Source organism: Phocoena phocoena, chromosome 9, assembly GCF_963924675.1.
Source record: "Phocoena phocoena chromosome 9, mPhoPho1.1, whole genome shotgun sequence".
In the NCBI taxonomy this organism is placed as follows: domain Eukaryota; kingdom Metazoa; phylum Chordata; class Mammalia; order Artiodactyla; family Phocoenidae; genus Phocoena; species Phocoena phocoena.
The window spans coordinates 74,035,652-74,056,655 of record NC_089227.1 but is presented as its reverse complement, the minus strand read 5'-3'; the positions used below and the strand labels follow the sequence as shown (position 1 = coordinate 74,056,655).

At 37.7% G+C, this 21,004-nt stretch overlaps 1 protein-coding gene across 1 annotated transcript in view; it reads right to left on the bottom strand.

Moving 5' to 3' along the window:
• Positions 1 to 21,004, bottom strand: part of CFTR (CF transmembrane conductance regulator) — a 201,451-nt gene that overhangs the window by 29,486 nt on the left and 150,961 nt on the right. Inside the window, exon 22 of the mRNA XM_065883990.1 lies at positions 9,761 to 10,012. Within this exon, the coding sequence (XP_065740062.1) occupies positions 9,761 to 10,012 (252 nt within the window). The remainder of the gene's footprint in view (positions 1 to 9,760; positions 10,013 to 21,004) is intronic.

Genomic DNA, 21,004 nt, shown 5'->3' with positions numbered 1-21,004 from the left:
CAGAAACCTCCATAGCAACTCAAGCGAGGGTAGGGAAATCTAAACTGTAACCAACAAATTGCTGGAGGCTCAGTGTAGTCAAGTCTGAGAGTAAAAACCTCCCAGGGAGGTCATTCATAGAGAGGTCCCCACGATTTTGTAAGTATTACCTCCAGAAGCTCAATCACAGTTCATCTCACAGTGAAGTACACAGAAATACCCTCTGGTGCATCCAGCAGGAAGATGTGGGAAACCACAATTTCATAATATTACAGAACATTCTGTTTTTCTTAACAAGGCCTCCTTCAAGAGAAACTATTTTACCAGAACCTAATCTACTGGGTTTTTTATTAGAACCTAACTGATCGAAGAAAGGAGAATACTCAACTCCAGCCCACATAAGTGTACTGTTGCACCTAAGGGGGAGAAAAATCTGAGAAGCACTTGTGAAGTTCACTGCTCAAGGGCACAGTCTCAATGAAAGACTGAGACTTAATTATAGGACAATAGAACACTTCTCTTTCCCCCAGACCTTACACCACTAAAGGCCTAATTACCAGTTTCGTTTATCCAGTATGTCATGCCCACCTTTCAACAAAAAAATCACAAGGTAGGGAATTCCCTGGTGGTCCAGTGGTTAAGACTTCACCTTCCAATGCAGGGGGTACAAGTTCGATCCCTGGTGAAGGAGCTAAGATCCCATATGCTTCGTGGCCAAAAAACCAAAACAAAAAAACAGAAGCAATATTGTAACAAATTCAATAAAGACTTTAAAAATGGTCCACGTCAAAAAAAAAAAATCTTTAAAAAAAAATTACAAGGTACGCTAAAAGGCAAAAAACACAGTATGAAGAGATTGAGCAAGCATCAGAACCAGAGTCAGATATGCCAGAAATGTTGGGATTATCAGTCTAGGAATTTAAAACAACTATGAATAATATGCTAAGAGATCTAATGGAAAAAGTAGAAAACATGCAAGAACAAATAGTGTAAGCAGAGAGAATGAAATTTTAATAAAATTAAAAAAGAAATGCAAGAGATAAAAAACAACAACAACACTTTAACAGGAATAAAGAATGGCTATGATGGGCAGAGCAGACTGAACGTGGCTAAGGAAAAAAAACCTGTGAGCTTGAGGCTATGACAACAGAAACCTCCAAACCAAAAAGCAAAGAGAAAAAGACTAAAAAACAGAATATCCAAGAACTGTGGGACAATTACAAAAGGTATAATATACCGCCAATGGAAACACCAGAAGGAGAAGAAAGAGAGAAAGGAACAAAAATATTTGAAACAATAATGACTCAGAACTTCCCCAAATTAATGTCAAAAACTAAACCACAGGTCCAGGAAGTTCAGAACACCAAGCAGGATAAATGCCAAAAAACTACATGTAGGCATATTATATTCAAACTACAGAAAATCAGAGATAAAGAAAAAATCTTGAAAGAAGCCAGAGGGAAAAAAACCACCTTACTTATAGAGGAACAAAGAAAAGAACTAAATTCAACTATTCTTCAGAAAACATGCAAGCAAAAAAAGAATGGAGTGAAATATTTAAAGTGTTGAGAGAAAAGAACCACCAAGCTAGAATTCTGTACCTTGTGAAATTATCCTTCAAAAGATAATGGAGAAATAAAGACTTTCTCAAACAAAAATCAAGGGAATTTGATGCCAGTAGATCAGCTTTGCAATAAGTGTTTTAAAAAGTTCTTCAGGAAAATTATTTAAGTCAGAAATTCTGATCTACGTAAAGAAAGGAAGAGCATCAGAGAATGAATAAGTGAAGGTAAAATAAGAAATATTATTTTTATTATTTTTAATTGATCTGCCAGGTAGTAGTGTGTTCAAAATAATAATAGCAACAATGTATTCAATTATGTATATTTATATATATGCTTCTGTATAAGTGAAATGAATGGCAGCAACAATACAAGGGACAAAGAGGGAGGAAGTGGGAATACAGTTGACCCTTGAACAACACAGGTTTGAACGGTGCAAGTCCACTTACATGCAGATTATTTTCAATAGTAAACACTACAGTGCTACAATATCTAGAGTTGGTTGAATTAGATGATGCAGAACTGCGGATAAAGAGGGACCATGTGTACAGAGCAATCCCGGATAAACAGAGAAGATATTTTCGACTGTGCAGAGGGTGGACACCGTCTACCTCTACTCTGTTCAGGGGTCAACTCTATTTTGTTATAATAACATACTTCCAAGACCTGTGAGGCACTATAGTGTTGTTTAAACGTAACCTGGATTAGCCGAAAACATATATTGCAAATTTTAGGGCAACTACAAAAAATTTTAATCTCTCTCACCTATTTCTCTCATCCTCCCAGTGCCCACCCCTCTGGCAACCACTTGTTCTCTGTATCTATGGCTCTCTGTTTTGTTATATTTGTTCAGTATTTTTGTTTTTAGAGTTCATGTATAAGTGAAGCCAGATGGTATTTGTCTTTCCCTAATTTCACTTTAAAGAAATAAACCCACTTTAAATGTAAAGGCATATATAAATAGATTAAAAGTACAGAAAAAGATATACCATGTTAATACTAATTAAAGAAAGTTGTAGTAACTAATTTCACACAGAGCAGACATCAGAACAAGAGAAATTATCAGATAAGGGGTACCATATAATGATAAAGGGGCCAATACTCCAGAAAGACATAATAATTTTTAATGTGTATATGCCTAACAGTGTGCCAAAATAACATGAGGCAAAACCTGACAGAATTGCAAAGAGAAATAGATGAATCCACTATTAAGTTGGAGACTTCAATATTCCTCTATCAAAAATGGACAGACACAGAAGTTAGAAAATCAGTAAGGATACAGTTGAACTCTACACAATCATCAGTCAATTGGATATAATTAACACCTATAGACTACTTCATCCAACAACAGCAAAATAACATTATTCTCAAGCTCACAGGGAACATTCACCAAGATAAATCACATTATGGGTCATAAAACACAATTTAACGAATTCAAGAGAATGCAACTCATACAATGTATGCTCTCAGACCATGATGGAATTAAACCAGAAATCAATAACAGAAAGACAGCTGGAAAATCCCCAAATACTTGGACATTAAAAAACACATAGGTTAAAAAAGAAATCTCAAGGGAAAAAAGATTTCGAATAAATGAAAATAAAAAAGAAATTTATCAGATTTTGTTGTATGCAGCAAAAGCAGTACAGAGGGAAATTATAATATTAAATGCTATAGAAAATAAGAAATATCTAATATAGAAATATCTAATATATCTCATATAAAATAAATATATATTTGTAGTATAATATAAATATCTTGTATAGAAAAGAATATGTAATACAAAAAAGAAGAAATATCTAAAATCAATAATCTAAGCTTCCATCTTAGGAAACCAGAAAAAGAAGAGTAAATTAAATCCAAATTAGGCAGAAGAAAAATAAATAAATAACAATTACAGTAGAATCAACCAATTGAAAATAGGAAATTGGTAGGGAAAATCAATGAAACTAAAAACTGGTTCTCTGAAAAGATCATTAAATTTTATAAGTTTCTAGCCTGGCTAACTAAGAAAATAAGGAGAGGACACAAATTACTAACATCAAAAATGAAAGAATATTTACCTTATTTAGCATAAGGAATGCGGTTAATATTGTAATAACTTTGTATGGGGATGAATGGTTACTAGACTTATTGTGGTGACCATTTCATAATGTATGCAGATGTCAAATCACTATGTAGTACACCTGAACCTTACATGATATTGTATGTCAACTATATTTCAATTAAAAATTTTTTTAAAGAAATGAAAGAGGGAAAGTCACTACATCTCTTAATACATATTATTAATAGTAAAGAAATACTATGAACAACTCTATGCCCACTAGTTTGATAACTTAGATGAAATGAACAAATTCCTTAAAAGATACAATCTGCCAAAACTCATAAGAAGAAATAGACAATCTGAATAGGCATATACTTTTTCAAGAAATTGAATTGATAATTAATAACCTTCCAAATCGGAAAGCACCAATCCCAGATAGATTCACTGGTGAATTCTACAAATCACCTAAAGTAGAATTTCTACCAATTTTCTACAATCTCATTCAGAAGACAGAAGCAAAAGGGTTACATCCTAAATCATTCTGTGAAACCAGCATTGCCATAATACCAAAAGTAGACATTACAGATCAATATTTCTCATGAACATAGATGCAAAATGCTTTTAAAAATTAACAAATGAAATCCAACAATGTATAAAGAGAATTATACACCATGACCAAGTGGGATTTATCCCAGATATGCAGGGTTGGTTCAACATTTGAAAATCAATTAATACAATCCATCATATCAATGGGCAAGAAAAATAATACAGCCATATCAACAGATGTAGAAAAAGCCTTTGACAAAATCCACCATCAATGCCTGATAAAAACTCTTAGCAAAGTAGGAATAGAGGGAAAGGTCATCAACTTGATAAAGAACCTCTGCAAAAACCCTACAGCTATTATTACTGAATGATGAAAAATGTGAAGCTTTCCCACTAAGATCAACATCAAGGCAAGAATGTCCCCTCTTACAACTGCTTTCAGCACCCTAATCTTAGCTAATGCAAGACAAGAAAAGGAAATAAAAGGCATACAGATTGAGAAGAACAAAATAAAACTGTTTTTGTTCCTACATACCAGCAATGAACAAGTGGAATTTTAAATTAAAAACAAAATACAATTTACATTAGCACTCCCCAAAATGAAATACTTAGGTATAAATCTAAGAAAATATACACAAGATCAGGATGAGAAAAACTACAAAAAGTGATGAATTAAATCAAAGAAAAATTAAACAAGTGGAGAGATATTCCACGTTCATGGATAGGAAGACTCAATATTGTCAAGATGTTGGTTCTTCTCAACTTGATCTATAGATTCAGTGCAATCCCAGTCAAAATCCCAGCAAGTTATTTAGTGTATATGGCAAACTGATTCTAAAGTTTACATGGAGATGCAAAAGAACAGTCAACACATTATTGAAGGAGAAGAACAAAATCAGAGGACTGACACTACTCAACTTCGATGATTTTGGAAGTTGACTTAAAATATTAAGGCAGCCTAATAAGAACACCTTCAGTTTTCCAGCTTTTTGCTCAATGATTCTCTTTAACTCCACTTATCTCCTTTCCTCCTGTCTCAAGAAACAAAACAAAACAAACAAACCAAAAAAACCCCAACTACTCCTATAGAACAAAGGCAAATCCCTCTATATACCCATCCTCTTAGACAGATGTTCTTGCTTTCTCTCTCCCACCACCAACACTGGTGTTCTATATAACCCCTCAATTTAGGAATCACCCATTCCCTAAGCCTTTACAGTTGGAATTCTACCCTCACTCTTCTACATCACTCCTCTACACCTAAAGACTCTCTTAAATATGGGTTCTCACAAGTAGATGGGCATGTATCAGCACCACCTGGAAGGTGTGATAAAACACAGACCACTGTCCCCACCCCTTGGGCAGTAGGGCTCAGTGAGGCTCAAAAATATGCATTTCTTGCAAGTTTTCAAGTGACACAGATGATGCTGGTGCAGGAACCACACTTTGAGAACCACTGCTCTCAAAGACCATGTGGTAGCAAAATCAATTAGGATTTTCTGAGTTATCACCTCCTTTTATTGCTTTGGCTCTCAAGATCCATACTTGCACCAAGTTGCACCAATCTTGGATCCAATTACATCCTTTATGCATCCTCCAGTCATCGAATGACTGAACCAGTCATTGTTTTCCGCACATGCTCCATGCCTCATGTTTTTCCCTCTGCCTACAGCACCTTTCTTCACCCACCTTAATTATTCAAATCACAGTTTAAGTCTTGAAGCTTCATTCTAAATGCCACTTCCTGTGGAAAACCTTCCCTGAATAGCCCAACTCCTAGCCAAATGATAATAACTGCTTCCTCTTCTGAACTACCTTAGCATTTTATCTATATATCTCTTATTCAAGGGTATAATTTTTTTTGGGGGGAGGGGAGCTCTTTTCAAGAATAAAGATTTCAAAACTATAAACACAAAATTATGTACAGGGCCTTGAAAGGGGCTCAGGCAAGTGAAGTGCTTTGAAACCTCAGCCTTGTTAGCTTCAGAGTAATTCTGCTTTAGCTGTTACTGGATTTCACATTTCTCCTTTTAGATTGACATCTTCTGTGACAGATCTCTCTCTCCTTCTGTCTTCTTTCTTCTGCTCCTTCTTTTTCTTCTTTTAAGAGAAGCAGGTAAAATAGGACTTTGAGGTCAGACAGATCTGAGTTTGAGATCCCTGCTACTTCACTCACTTAACTGATTGTTAGTTTCTTCCACTATGCACAAAAAGGGTAATAACATCTACCTTTGGAGTTAAAATAAGATCAAATGTGATAGCAAATAAAGGTCTTTAAACAGTGCTTAGGACATGATAAGCACTCTATAAACATCTATAGCCTTATGTGAGTGATTTTCAATTCCCCCAAAGCACCTAGGGAGTGTCTTGCAAAGACACATCGCCTGCTTCCTGTATAAAGGTTCAGAGAAGATGGAATGCCTGAGCATATTGCTTCTTCCTCATTTTACAGCATCTCTGATTACTACCCTCGCATCAAGGAAACTACCTACAAAAACCAGGACTCTGAAACTCTGTCACTCTACTAGGACTTGTTTGTATTTAACTGAGTAGGCAAGTGAGCACTGGAAAAGCAAATGGATGGGAGAATGTCAGGAGGAGGGAAAGCAAATAATTTACCAAATCTATTCCTCCTGTGGATCAACCTATCTGTTGCTGTTGTTATAACTTCACAGCACTTTTGGCATCCATCCTGGTGACCCTCAGCTGCCTATGGCATTCATTGATGTATAAAGCAAGAAAGAGTAATTAATTATGCTTTTCTCAATGGAAGGGAAGAATGAAGGCAAACCATTAATTTTACTTAGTTCCAAAGCATAACTTTAGACAATCTCATTCTAATATTAGGGGAAAATTCAGTCTAAAACCTAGTCTTTCCATTTATGCCCATTTATACTTTTCTCTCAGAAAAAAAAAGTCTCATTCTTGATGAGCATAAATATAATAGAGAGCTAATTTTAGTAGTATGTGAATATATTTTTCCTAACTAGACTGAAAGGTAAGTCAAAATTTCCAGTGTGCAATTTCAAGCCATTTAGCATAAGATGTAGAAAATTTTTGCTCACTCTATACATTTTTCTTATCAGAACTTTGTCTAATACAGCTAATTATCAAACATCCCTAAAGCCATGGGCAAAAGCAAGTGAAAACAGTCTGTTTCTGTGTTGGTGACAGTGATGGTGGCCTAACGAAACTTACTGACCATTATCTCCCCAGTTAAAAAAAAAAAATCTCTGTTTGAGATTAAACCACAGAGAGATGAAGTTTTAAAATTCAGTTTTCAGCGAATTTGTTGGTGGCGCAGTGGTTAAGACTTAGCGTTCCCAATGCAGCGGGCCGGGTTCGATCCCTGGTCAGGGAACTAGATCCCAAATGCATGCCACAACTAAGGAGCTGGTGAGCTGCAACTAAGACCAGTGCAACCCAATAAATATTTAAAAAAATAAATAAAATAAAATTCAGTTTTCATAAGAAGTGGCCCTATTGGATTCTATCTCAATTTAAATGGAAAAGAAAGCAATCAAAACAATATAATACTCCTGCTAGATTTATAGAGTGGCCCAGAATAAGGAATCTGGAGAGAATGTAAAATCACATTTACAGAGCATAAAATGTAGGGAGAATGACCATCCCCTTCTCTAAGAATCAATTCCAGAATCCGTATATTTGAGTAACTTCTGTGAATTCAGCCCAGCGCTGGGATCCATAAAAAAACACTTCAAAATAGTACAAGGTTATTTTTGCTTATTAAATAATAAAAAATTATTGCTTCATAAATAATTATAACTTAGTACATTATTGGGAAAAAAATTTAACAATCCATACCTTGATGAAAACTCCAACTAAACAAGAAAATTGGAAAAAGCTAAGAAAAAAAGTACCACTTGTTTGAAAGAGTGTCAATTACGTAAAATTTAAGAAAACTTTAGATGGAGTCAGCAACAAAATATTTCCCTCACCTGAAATGGAAGATAGTTTCAAGATGCAAACTCTAAAACATGTTATACTTTTGGTTTATTTAACAGCTTCTTTAGTTGGTAAGGTAGCAATCAATTAGATATTCTGCAAGTAGAATCACATTTAAAATGGTCCCAGGGCTTCCCTGGTGGCGTAGTGGTTGAGAATCCACCTGCCAATGCAGTTCGATTCCTGGTCCAGGAAGATCCCACATGCCACAGAGCAACTAAGCCTGTGCGCCACAACTACAGAGCCTGTGCTCTAGAGCCCGTGAGCCACAACTATTGAGCCTGCATATCGCAACCACTGAAGCCCACACGCCTAGAGCCCGTGCTCTGCAACAAGAGAAGCCACTGCAATGAGAAGCCTGCGCACCGCAACGAAGAGTAGCCCCTGCTCACCACAACTAGAGAAAGCATGTGCACAGCAACAAAGACTCAACTCAGCCAAAAATAAACAAATAAAATAAATTAATTAAAAAAAAAAAGATCCCATTATATGCCCAGGAGTGGGATTGCTGGATCATATGGTAGCTCTATTTTTAGTTTTTTAAGGAACCTCCATACTGTTCTCCATAGAGGCTGTATCAATTTACATTCCCACCAACAGTGCAAGAGGGTTCCCTTTTCTCCACACCCTCTCCAGCATTTATTATTTGTAGACTTTTTGATGATGGTCACTCTGACCAGTGTGAGGTGATACCTCACTGTAGTTCTAATTTGCATTTCTCTAATAATTAGTGATGTTGAGCATCTTTTCACATGTTTTTTGGCCATGTGTATGTCTTCTTTGGAGAAATGTCTATTTAGATCTTCTACCCATTTTTTGATTGGGTTGTTTGTTTTTTGATATTGAGCTGCATGAGCTGTTTGTATAAGCAATCTAAATGTCCATTGACAGAGGAATGGATAAAGAAGATGTGGCATATATATATATATATATATATATATATATATATATATATATAATGGAATATTACTCAGCCATAAAAAGGAACAAAATAATGTCATTTCCAGCAACATGGATGGACCCAGAGATTGTCATACAGAGTGAAGTAAGTCAGAAAGAGAAAGACAAATATCATATAATATTGCTTATATGTGGAACCTAGAAAAATGGTACAAATGAACTTACTTGCAAAGCAGAAATAGAATCACAGATGTAGAAAACAAACTCATGTTTACCAAGGGGGAAAGAGGTGAGTGGGATGAATTGGGGGATTAGGCCTGACATATATACACTACTATGTATAAAATAGATAACTAATGAGCACCTACTGTATAGCACAGGGAGCGCTACTCAGTGCTCTGTGGTGACCTAAATAGGAATGGAATCTAAAAAAGAGTGCATATATGTATATATATAACCAATTCACTTTGATGTACAGCAGAAACTAACATAACTGTAAAGTAACTATACTCCAATAAAAATTAATACAAAAATAAAATAAAATGGAATAAAATGGTTCCATTATATAGACTCAGGATTTTGCAAAGTATATTTCACATGAAACAATGACTTCATATAATAACTTGAAAATATTTGTGTTCAATATTGGTCCTAGTCTACAATAACAGTGTTACAAATGGATTCTACTAACACATTGCTTTAGGCTACTGAAATTCACTTACTGAACACAGGTTTAACAAAGCAAGCAATGTTTAAATCTCACCCTCTGGCCAGGACTTATTGAGAAGGAAATGTTCTCTAATATGGCATTCCCACCGTCTATATACTTCGCTGTGAGGTCTTTCACAGTCATTCGGCCCCCTGAGGGCCAGATGTCATCTTTCTTCACATGATGATTCTCGATAATCATAACTTTTGAGAGCTGGCCATCCTTGGATGGTTTCAGTGACTTGTTAGGTTTACCATCTTCTGCTGGCATATCAATAAACTTAAAGACTCGGCTCACAGATCGCATCTGAAATAAAAATAATTTTTAATTTTTCTTTAAGAGCTGCAGACAATATCTTAATTAGTTTGGTGTTTCCCAAAAAATAACTTGTAAGATGTGATGCTAGCTAGTCGTCACTTGGTTATTTGTTAGTTTTTTCAATGAACTAACAGGAAATAACTGGATGTAATTAAAAGCTTAACCAAGAGAATTAACTAGGATTTCTATAAATGCGCTCTGTATAAAACTGCTTGTTTTTGTGATCAGTAAATTCTCAGTTATGCAAGTCACACATAAATAGCCAAACTATGCTCAAGGGAATAGATGATGTCAAGGGGAAAACTTTTTTCTACCATGAGTAGTACTACACAATGTTTTACAACTGGTATATTATAATAAAATGTTTCACACCTCTAAACCACTACATAAGAGTCTTGCCTTACTCTCACAGTACATTAATAACTATCAACAATTCTATGTCAGCTGGGTGGTAAGTGGACTCTTGAGGCTTAGTAAATTTTGAATAACCACAATAATCTTCAAACAAATTTAAGTCACTGGCATATACCTGTAGTTAAATATTACATTTTTAATCTGAATTACTTAAAGATCAATTTCCATTGCTGAGCAAAATGTGACTGCGTATAAGAGCTGTATTTAAAATTCAACCATTTTAAAAATTAATTTATGTTTTAAAATTTATTTTATTGAAATATAGTTGATTTACAATGTTGTGTTAGTTTCTGATGTATAGCAAAGTGATTCAGTTATGCATATGTATATAAATTCTTTTTCATATTCTTTTCCCTTATGGTTTATCACAGGATATTGAATATAGTTCCCTTGCAACAGTAGGACCTTGTTGTTTATCCATTCTACATATAATGGCTTGCATCTGCTAACCTCAAACTCCCAATACATCCCCCACCCCTGCACAGCCTACCCTGCTTGGCAACCACAAGTCCATTCTCTATGTCTGTGAGTCTGTTTCTGTTTTGTAAATAAGTTCATTTGTGTCATATTTTAGATTCTACATATAAGTGATATCATATAGTATTTGTCTTTCTCCTTCTGACTTACTTCACTTAGTATGATAATCTCTAGTTGCATCCATGTTGCTGCAAATGGCATTATGAAATTCAACTATTTTTCAAAGGTGCTTAAATTCTTTAACAAGAACATATTTCTCTGAACAACTATAATTTATTGGAATTTGATTTTTAAAATAGCCTGGCATATAATAAGCATCCAATAAATATTTGAAAAAAATTTAAGTGAATAAAGGGATAAATATGTGAATGATTAAATATATAAATAAGTAAATGAATAAGAAGAAAGAGTTGGAGACTTTGAATTCACTCAATTTCTTTTTTTTTCTTTTTTGCCGTACGCGGGCCTCTCACTGTTGTGGCCTCTCCCGTTGCAGAGCACAGGCTCCGGACGCGCAGGCTCAGCGGCCACGGCTCACGGACCCAGCCGCTCCGCGGCATGTGGGATCTTCCCGGACCGGGGCACGAACCCGTGTCCCCTGCATCGGCAGGCGGACTCTCAACCACTGCGCCACCAGGGAAGCCCTCAACTTCTCTTTTTAAAAGATATCATCCTTGATTCTATGGCTTAGTCCTTCACAGGTGTTAACAGCTTACTAGACAGAAATTTTTTTTGTCTTAAAAGTAATTGTTGATTCTGGCTTTACCCAGTCAAGAATTTAACCTTCTCCTTTACAATGTTAATTTCTTATCATTGTATTTATAGTTAAGGTTTAGATTATTAGAAATGATTCTTTTTGCAAAAAAAATTGTGGGAAGAAATGCCTTTGGGCATATGTCTCTATTATTTCTATTTTTCATTATCAAAAGGTGAAATGGGAAGAATTCTTCACCTTTAGTATGAATGACTGGTAGATGAATCAGAGAAGTCTAGATATTGATCCTTAACTGAACAGTAACAGTTCCATCTTAGCAAATCTAATAGCGTTGCCTGTTTTCACATGCACTGATCAAGGCTGCTGTTTATAAAGAGCTTTCTTCTGTCTAGTAATTGTGTGCTTCAATTTCCTTCATCTTGAGAATATCTCGAAGTTTCTTCAATAATTATTCAAAATTCAAAAAGGGAATCCTTTTAAGCCAAACCCACTGTAAATGGAAGTGAAAAGTATCCAAAGCCCACATCCATCATAAATAACTCTAGAGGAAATGAAAGGCATATTATAACTAGTCCTCTAACATCGTATTTTAAATTCCAAATTATGGGTGATTTTCAGGGTTTGTTAAATCCTGATTCAGTTATTTTTTATTAATTTTGAATTAAAGTAAACTGCTGACATAGGATGTGGGAAGATGGCGGAAGAGTAAGACGCGGAGATCGCCTTCCTCCCCACGGATACACCAGAAATACATCCACACGTGGAACAACTCCTACAGAACTCCTACTGAAGGCTGGCAGAAGACCTCAGACCTCCCAAAAGGCAAGAAACTCCCCACGTACCTGGGTAGGGCAAAAGAAAAAAAGAAAAAACAGAGACAAAAGAATAAGGACGGCACCTGCACCAGTGGGAAGGAGCTGTGAAGGAGGAAAAGTTTCCACACACTAGGAAGCCCCTCCGCGGGCGGAGACTGCGGGAGGCGGAGGGGGGAGCTTCGGGACCGCGGAGTAGTGCACAGCGACGGGTGCGGAGGGCAAAGCGGGGAGATTCCTGCACAGACGATCGGTGCCGACCAGCACTCACCAACCCGAGAGGCTTGTCTGCTCACCCGCCGGGGCGGGCGGGGCTGCGAGCTGAGGCTCGGGTTTTGGTTTTGGACGGAGCTCAGGGAGAGGACTGGGGTTGGCAGCTTGAACATAGCCTGAAGGGGTTAGTGCACCACGACTAGCCGGGAGGGAGTTCGGGGAAAAGCCTGCACCGGCCGAAGAGGCAAGAGACTTTTTCTTCCCTCTTTGTTTCCTGGTGCGCGAGGAGAGGGGTTTAAGAGCGCTGCTTAAAGGATCTCCAGAGACGGGCGCGAGCCGGGTTAAAAGCGCGAACCCCAGAGACGGGCGCGAGCCGCGGCTGAGGGCGCGAGCCCCCGAGACGGGCGCGAGCCGCGGCTAAAACCGCGGACCCCAGAGACGGGCGGGAGACGCTAAGGCTGCTGCTGCCGCCACCAAGGGGCCTGTGTGCGAGCACAGGTCACTCTCCACACCCCTCTTCCGCGGAGCCTGTGCAGCCCGCCACTGCCAGGTTCCCGGGATCCAGGGACAACTAACTTCCCCGGGACAACGCACGGCGGGCCTCAGGCTGGTGCAACGTCACGCCGGCCTCTGCCACCGCAGGCCCGCCCCGCACGCAGTGCCCCTCCTTCCCCCATCCCCCAACCCCCGGGCTGAGTGAGCCAGAGCCCCCGAATCAGCGGCTCCTTTAACCCCGTCCTGTCTGAGCGAAAAAACAGACGCCCTCCAGCGACCTACACGCAGAGGCAGGGCCAAATCCAAAGCTGAGCTCCTGTGAGCTGTGAGAACAAAGAAGAGAAAGGGAAATCTCTCCCAGCAGCCACAGAAGCAGCGGATTAAAGCTCCACAATCAACTTGATATACCCTGCATCTGTGGAATATCTGAATAGACAAGGAATGATCCCAAATTGAAGAGGTGGAATTTAGGAGCAAGATCTATGATTTTTTTCCCTTTTCCTCTTTTTGTGAATGTGTATGTGTATGCTTCTGTGTGAGATCTTGTCTGTATACTCTTGCTTCCACCATTTGTCCTAGGGCTCTATCCGTCCATGATTTTTTTTAAAAATTCTTTTTCTTAATAATTAAGTTTACTTGTAATAACTTTATTATACTTTAACTTCGTTCTTTCTTTCTTTCCTTCCTTCCTTCCCTCCTTTAGACAACGAATCACCCCAAATTGAGGAGGTGGTCTCTGAGAGCAAGATTTATGATTTTTCCCCCTTTACCTCTTTTTGTGAAGGTGTATGTGTATGCTTCTGTGTAAGATTTTCTCTGTATAGCTTTGCTTCCAACATTTGTCCTAAGGTTCTATCCATCCCTTTTTTTTTTTCTAAATATTTTTTAATTCAATAACTATATTATACTTTATTTTTACTGTATCTTCTTTCTTTCTTTTTTCCTTCTTTCCCTCCTTCCTTGCTTCCTTCCTCCCTCCCTCCCTCCTTTCTTTCCTTCTTTGCTTCTTTCTTCCTTCCTTCCTTTCCCTCTTTCTTTCCTCATATTTCTACTAATTCTCTCTACTTTTTCTCCCTTTTATTCTGAGCCGTGTGGATGAAAGGCTCTTGGTGCTCCAGCCCAGGAGTCAGGGCTCTGCCTCTGAGGTAGGAGAGCCAACTTCAGGACACTGGTCAACAAGAGACCTCCCAGCTCCACATAATATTAAACGGTGGAAGTCTCCCAGAGACCTCCATCTTAACACCAGCACCCAGCTTCACTCAACGACCAGCAATCCACAGTGCTGGACAACCTATGCCAAACAACTAGCAGAACAGGAACACAACCCCACCCATTAGCAGAGAGGCTGCCTAAAATCATAATAAGGCCACAGACACCCCAAAACACACCACCAGACGTGAACCTGCCCACTAGAGAGACAAGATCCAGCCTCATCCAGCACAACAGAGGCACTAGTCCCCTCCACCAGGAAGCCTACACAACCCACTGAAACAACCTTAGCCACTGGAGACAGACATCAAAAACAACGGGAACTACGAACGTGCAGCCTGCAAAAAGGAGACCCCAAACACAGTAAGATAAGCAAAATGAGAAGACAGAAAAACACACAGCAGATGAAGGAGCAAGATAAAAACCCACCAGACCTAACAAATGAAGAGGAAATAGGCAATCTACCTGAAAAAGAATTCAGAATAATGATAGTAAGGATGATCCGAAATCTTGGAAGTAGAATGGACAAAATGCAAGAAACAGTTAACAAGGACCTACAAGAACTAAAGATGAAACAAGCAACGATGAACAACGCAATAAATGAAATTAAAACCACTCTAGATAGGATCAATAGCAGAATAACTGAGGCAGAAGAATGGATAAGTGACCTGGAAGATAAAGTAGTGGAAATAACTACTGCAGAGCAGAATAAAGAAAAAAGAATGAAAAGAACTGAGGACAGTCTCAGAGAACTCTGGGACAACATGAAACGCACCAACATTCGAATTATAGGGGTTCCAGAAGAAGAAGAAAGAATGAAAGGGACTGAGAAAATATTTGAAGAGATTATAGTTGAAAACTTCCCTAATATGGGAAAGGAAATAGTTAATCAAGTCCAGGAAGCACAGAGACTCCCATACAGGATAAATACAAGGAGAAATACGCCAAGACACATATTAATCAAACTGTCAAAAATTAAATACAAAGAAAGCATATTAAAAGCAGCAAGGGAAAAACAACAAATAACACACAAGGGAATCCCCATAAGGTTAACAGCTGATCTCTCAGCAGAAACCCTACAAGCCAGAAGGGAGTGGCAGGACATACTGAAAGTGATGAAGGAGAAAAGCCTGCAACCAAGACTACTCTACCCAGCAAGGATCTCATTCACATTTGATGGAGAAATTAAAACCTTTACAGACAAGCAAAAGCTGAGAGAGTTCAGCACCACCAAACCAGCTTTACAACAAATGCTAAAGGAACTTCTCTAGACAAGAAACACAAGAGAAGGAAACGACCTATAGTAGCGAACCCAAAACAATATAGAAAATGGGAATAGGAACATACATATCGATAATTACCTTAAATGTAAATAGACTAAATGCTCCCACTAAAAGACACAGATTGGCTGAATGGATACAAAAACAAGACCCTTATATATGCTGTCTACAAGAGACCCACTTCAGACCTAGAGACACATACAGACTGAAAGTAAGGGGATGGAAAAAGATATTCCATGCAAATGGAAACCAAAAGAAAGCTGGAGTAGCAATTCTCATATCAGACAAAATAGACTTTAAAATAAGGACTATTAAAAGGGACAAAGAAGGACACTACATAATGATCAAGGGATCGATCCAAGAAGAAGATATAACAATTGTAAATATTTATGCACCCAACGTAGGAGCACCTCAATATATAAGGCAAATACTAACAACCATAAAAGGGGAGATCAACAGTAACACATTCATAGTAGGGGACTTTAACACCCCACTTTCACCCATGGACAGATCATCCAAAATGAAAATAAATAAGGAAACACAAGCTTTAAATGATACATTAAACAAGATGGACTTAATTGATATTTATAGGACACTCCATCCAAAAACAACAGAATACACATTTTTCTCAAGTGCTCATGGAACATTCTCCAGGATAGATCATATCTTGGGTCACAAATCAAGCCTTGGTAAATTTAAGAAAACTGAAATTGTATCAAGTATCTTTTCTGACCACAACGCCATGAGACTAGATATCAATTACAGGAAAAGATCTGTAAAAAATACAAACACATGGAGGCTAAACAATACACTACTTAATAATGAAGTGATCACTGAAGAAATCAAAGAGGAAATAAAAAAATACCTAGAAACAAATGACAATGGAGACACAACGACCCAAAACCTATGGGATGCAGCAAAAGCAGTTCTAAGGGGGAAGTTTATAGCAATACAAGCCCACCTTAAGAAGCAGGAAACATCTCGAATAAACAACCTAACCTTGCACCTCAAGCAATTAGAGAAAGAAGAACAAAAAAACCCCAAAGCTAGCAGAAAGAAAGAAATCATAAAAATCAGATCAGAAATAAATGAAAAAGAAATGAAGGAAACGATAGCAAAGATCAATAAAACTAAAAGTTGGTTCTTTGAGAAGATAAACAAAATAGATAAACCGCTAGCCAGACTCATCAAGAAAAAAAGGGAGAAGACTGAAATCAATAGAATTAGAAATGAAAAAGGAGAAGTAACAACTGACACTGCAGAAATAAAAAAAATCATGAGAGATTACTACAAGCAACTCTATGCCAATAAAATGGACAATCTGGAAGAAATGGACAAATTCTTAGAAATGCACAACCTGCCAAGACTGAATCAGGAAGAAATAGAAGATATGAACAGACCAATCACAAACACTGAAATTGAAACTGTGATTAAAAACCTTCCAACAAACAAAAGCCCAGGACCAGATGGCTTCACAGGTGAATTCTATCAAACGTTTAGAGAAGAGCTAACACCTATCCTTCTCAAACTCTTCCAAAATATAGCAGAGGGAGGAACACTCCCAAATTCCTTCTTCGAGGCCACCATCACCTTGATACCAAAACCAGACAAGGATGTCACAAAGAAAGAAAACTACAGGCCAATATCACTGATGAACATAGATGCAAAAATCCTCAACAAAATACTAGCAAACAGAATCCAACAGCACATTAAAAGGATCATACACCATGATCAAGTGGGGTTTATTCCAGGAATGCAAGGATTCTTCAATATACGGAAATTTATCAATGTGACAAACCATATTAACAAACTGAAGGAGAAAAACCATATGATCATCTCAATAGATGCAGAGAAAGCTTTCGACAAAATTCAACACCCATTTATGATAAAAACCCTCCAGAAAGTAGGCATAGAGGGAACTTTCCTCAACATAATAAAGGCCATATATGACAAGCCCACAGCAAACATCATCCTCAATGGTGAAAAACTGAAAGCATTTCCACTAAGATCAGGAACAAGACAAGGTTGCCCACTCTGACCACTCTTATTCAACATAGTTTTGGAAGTTTTAGCCACAGCAATCAGAGAAGAAAAGGAAATAAAAGGAATCCAAATCGGAAAAGAAGAAGTAAAGCTGTCACTGTTTGTAGATGACATGATACTATACATAGAGAATCCTAAAGATACTACTAGAAAACTACTAGAGCTAATCAATGAATTTGGTAAAGTAGCAGGATACAAAATTAATGCACAGAAATCTCTGGCATTCCTATATACTAATGATGAAAAATCTGAAAGTGAAATCAAGAAAACACTCCCATTTACCATTGCAACAAAAAGAATAAAATATCTAGGAATAAACCTACCTAAGGAGATGAAAGACCTGTATGCAGAAAATTATAAGACACTGATGAAAGAAATTAAAGATGATATAAATAGATGGAGAGATATACCATGTTCTTGGATGGGAAGAATCAACATTGTGAAAATGACTCTACTACCCAAAGCAATCTACAGATTCAATGCAATCCCTATCAAACTACCACTGGCATTTTTCACAGAACTAGAACAAAAAATTTCGCAATTTGTATGGAAACACAAAAGACCCCGAATAGCCAAAGCAATCTTGAGAACGAATAAAGGAGCTGGAGGAATCAGGCTCCCTGACTTCAGACTATATTACAAAGCAACAGTAATCAAGACAGTATGGTACTGGCACAAAAACAGAAAGATAGATCAGTGGAACAGGATAGAAAGCCCAGAGATAAACCCACGCACATATGGACACCTTATCTTTGATAAAGGAGGCAGGAATGTACAGTGGAGAAAGGACAGCCTCTTCAATAAATGGTGCTGGGAAAACTGGACAGGTACATGTAAAAGTATGAGATTAGATCACTCCCTAACACCATACACAAAAATAAGCTCAAAATGGATTAAAGACCTAAATGTAAGGCCAGAAACTATCAAACTCTTAGAAGAAAACATAGGAAGAACACTCTATGACATAAATCACAGCAAGATCCTTTCTGACCCACCTCCTAGAATAATGGAAATAAAAACAAAAATAAACAAATGGGACCTAATGAAACTTCAAAGCTTTTGCACAGCAAAGGAAACCATAACCAAGACCAAAAGACAACCCTCAGAATGGGAGAAAACATTTGCAAATGAAGCAACTGACAAAGGATTAATCTCCAAAATTTACAAGCAGCTCATGCAGCTCAATAACAAAAAAACAAACAACCCCATCCAAAAATGGGCAGAAGACCTAAATAGACATTTCTCCAAAGAAGATATACAGAATGCCAACAAACACATGAAAGAATGCTCAACATCATTAATCATTAGAGAAATGCAAATCAAGACTACAGTGAGATATCATCTCACACCAGTCAGAATGGCCATCATCAAAAAATCTATAAACAATAAATGCTGGAGAGGGTGTGGAGAAAAGGGGACACTCTTGCACTGCTGGTGGGAATGTGAATTGGTTCAGCCACTATGGAGAACAGTATGGAGGTTCCTTAAAAAACTACAAATAGAATTACCATATGACCCAGCAATCCCACTACTGGGCATATACCCTGAGAAAACCAAAATTCAAAAAGAGTCATGTACCAAAATGTTCATTGCAGCTCTATTTACAATAGCCCGGAGATGGAAACAACCTAAGCGCCCATCATCGGATGAATGGATAAAGAAGATGTGGCACATATACACAATGGAATATTACTCAGCCTTAAAAAGAAATGAAATTGAGCTATTTGTAATGAGATGGATAGACCTAGAGTCTGTCATACAGAGTGAAGTAAGTCAGAAAGAAAAAGACAAATACCGTATGCTAACACATATATATGGAATTTAAGGGGAAAAAATGTCATGAAGAACCTAGGGGTAAGACAGGAATAAAGACGCAGACCTACTGGAGAACGGACTTGAGGATATGGGGAGGGGGAAGGGTGAGTTTTGACAGGGCGGGAGAGAGTCATGGACATGTACACACTAACAAACGTAGTAATGTAGATAGCTGGGGGGAAGCAGCCGAAAGGCACGGGGATATTAGCTCGGGGCTTTGTGACAGCCTGGAGGGGTGGGATGGGGAGAGTGGGAGGTAGGGAGACGCAAGAGGGAAGACATATGGGAACATATGTATATGTGTAGCTGATTCACTTTGTTATAAAGCAGAAACTAACACACCATTGTAAAGCAATTATACCCCAATAAAGATGTTTAAAAAAAATAATAAATAAAAAAAATAAAGTAAACTGCTGACATTTCTGCATGTCAATGCCATGAAGAATTCTGAACTAGTCTTTGTTAGGTGCTTTAGTATGTCAAGAAAGGTACTGTATCACAAAAATCCATCGTATTTTCATACTTCCAAGCAATCAAAAAAAAACATTTAAATATTGCTATCTAAACTACTCAAAATTATATGTGGTGTTATTACAAAATGACATTCAAAACTACTATTTTGGTAGCACTAAAATGTAGTGGATAAGCCTTCTGTGTAAGGATTTGTGTTTGAGTACAGCAAATTACATTCTCCATTAGCAAGGGTGAATCCAGAACTTCTTTGTTTGCTTGTTTGTTTTTTGAATGCAGAACTTCTAATGTCAGCTATGATAGATAGAATGTACCTATCAAATTTAGAAAACAATTTTCAACTCGTCACCTTTCATATAGTCTAATTGCATAAAGTGACCCCAAGACAGGCTATTATAGTTACCCACAGCATGGTCAAATATCCCTGACCAAGAACTAGTTCACCTTAACAATGGGCACTCATCCACAGCACATGAACATTCACTCAACTCAATGGGTTAGAATATTTTCTGATGGGAAGAAAAGGTGGTTAGTGCAGACACCTGCGTTATGGTCAGTTTCTCAGCCACTGAAATGCCATTACTGAATAGATGATGTGGACAGATAATGTTATGAATTGCTAACTAATTCCTTGTACCTCGCAGGCTCTCCAATTTGCACATTCTACTTTCACTGCCTCTCAAAGGAGAAGCTACATCAGAACGAGAGCCCAGAAAATCATTTCTCGTCTTGCAAGTTGCAAAAAATTGCCTTTGTAGTCAGAGATTGACAGTTTGAAAATTTTGAGCCACATGAATATTGCCTTTTAAGCTTCAAAAACCAAAACCTGAAGGACACAAAGCACAGTGTTTATGTAAAAAACAGTAGTCATGGATGAAATTCTGATGGATGAGAAATAGCTTCTCTCCTCACTGCAAAATCCAACTCATGAATGGGCTGAGACACCAGTTTCTCTTAAAAGAAGCACTGCCTTGCAACTGAACTCTGGTTCTCTCCTCAAGTAGATTTGAGGGATTTTAGAACATAGGAAGCCTAT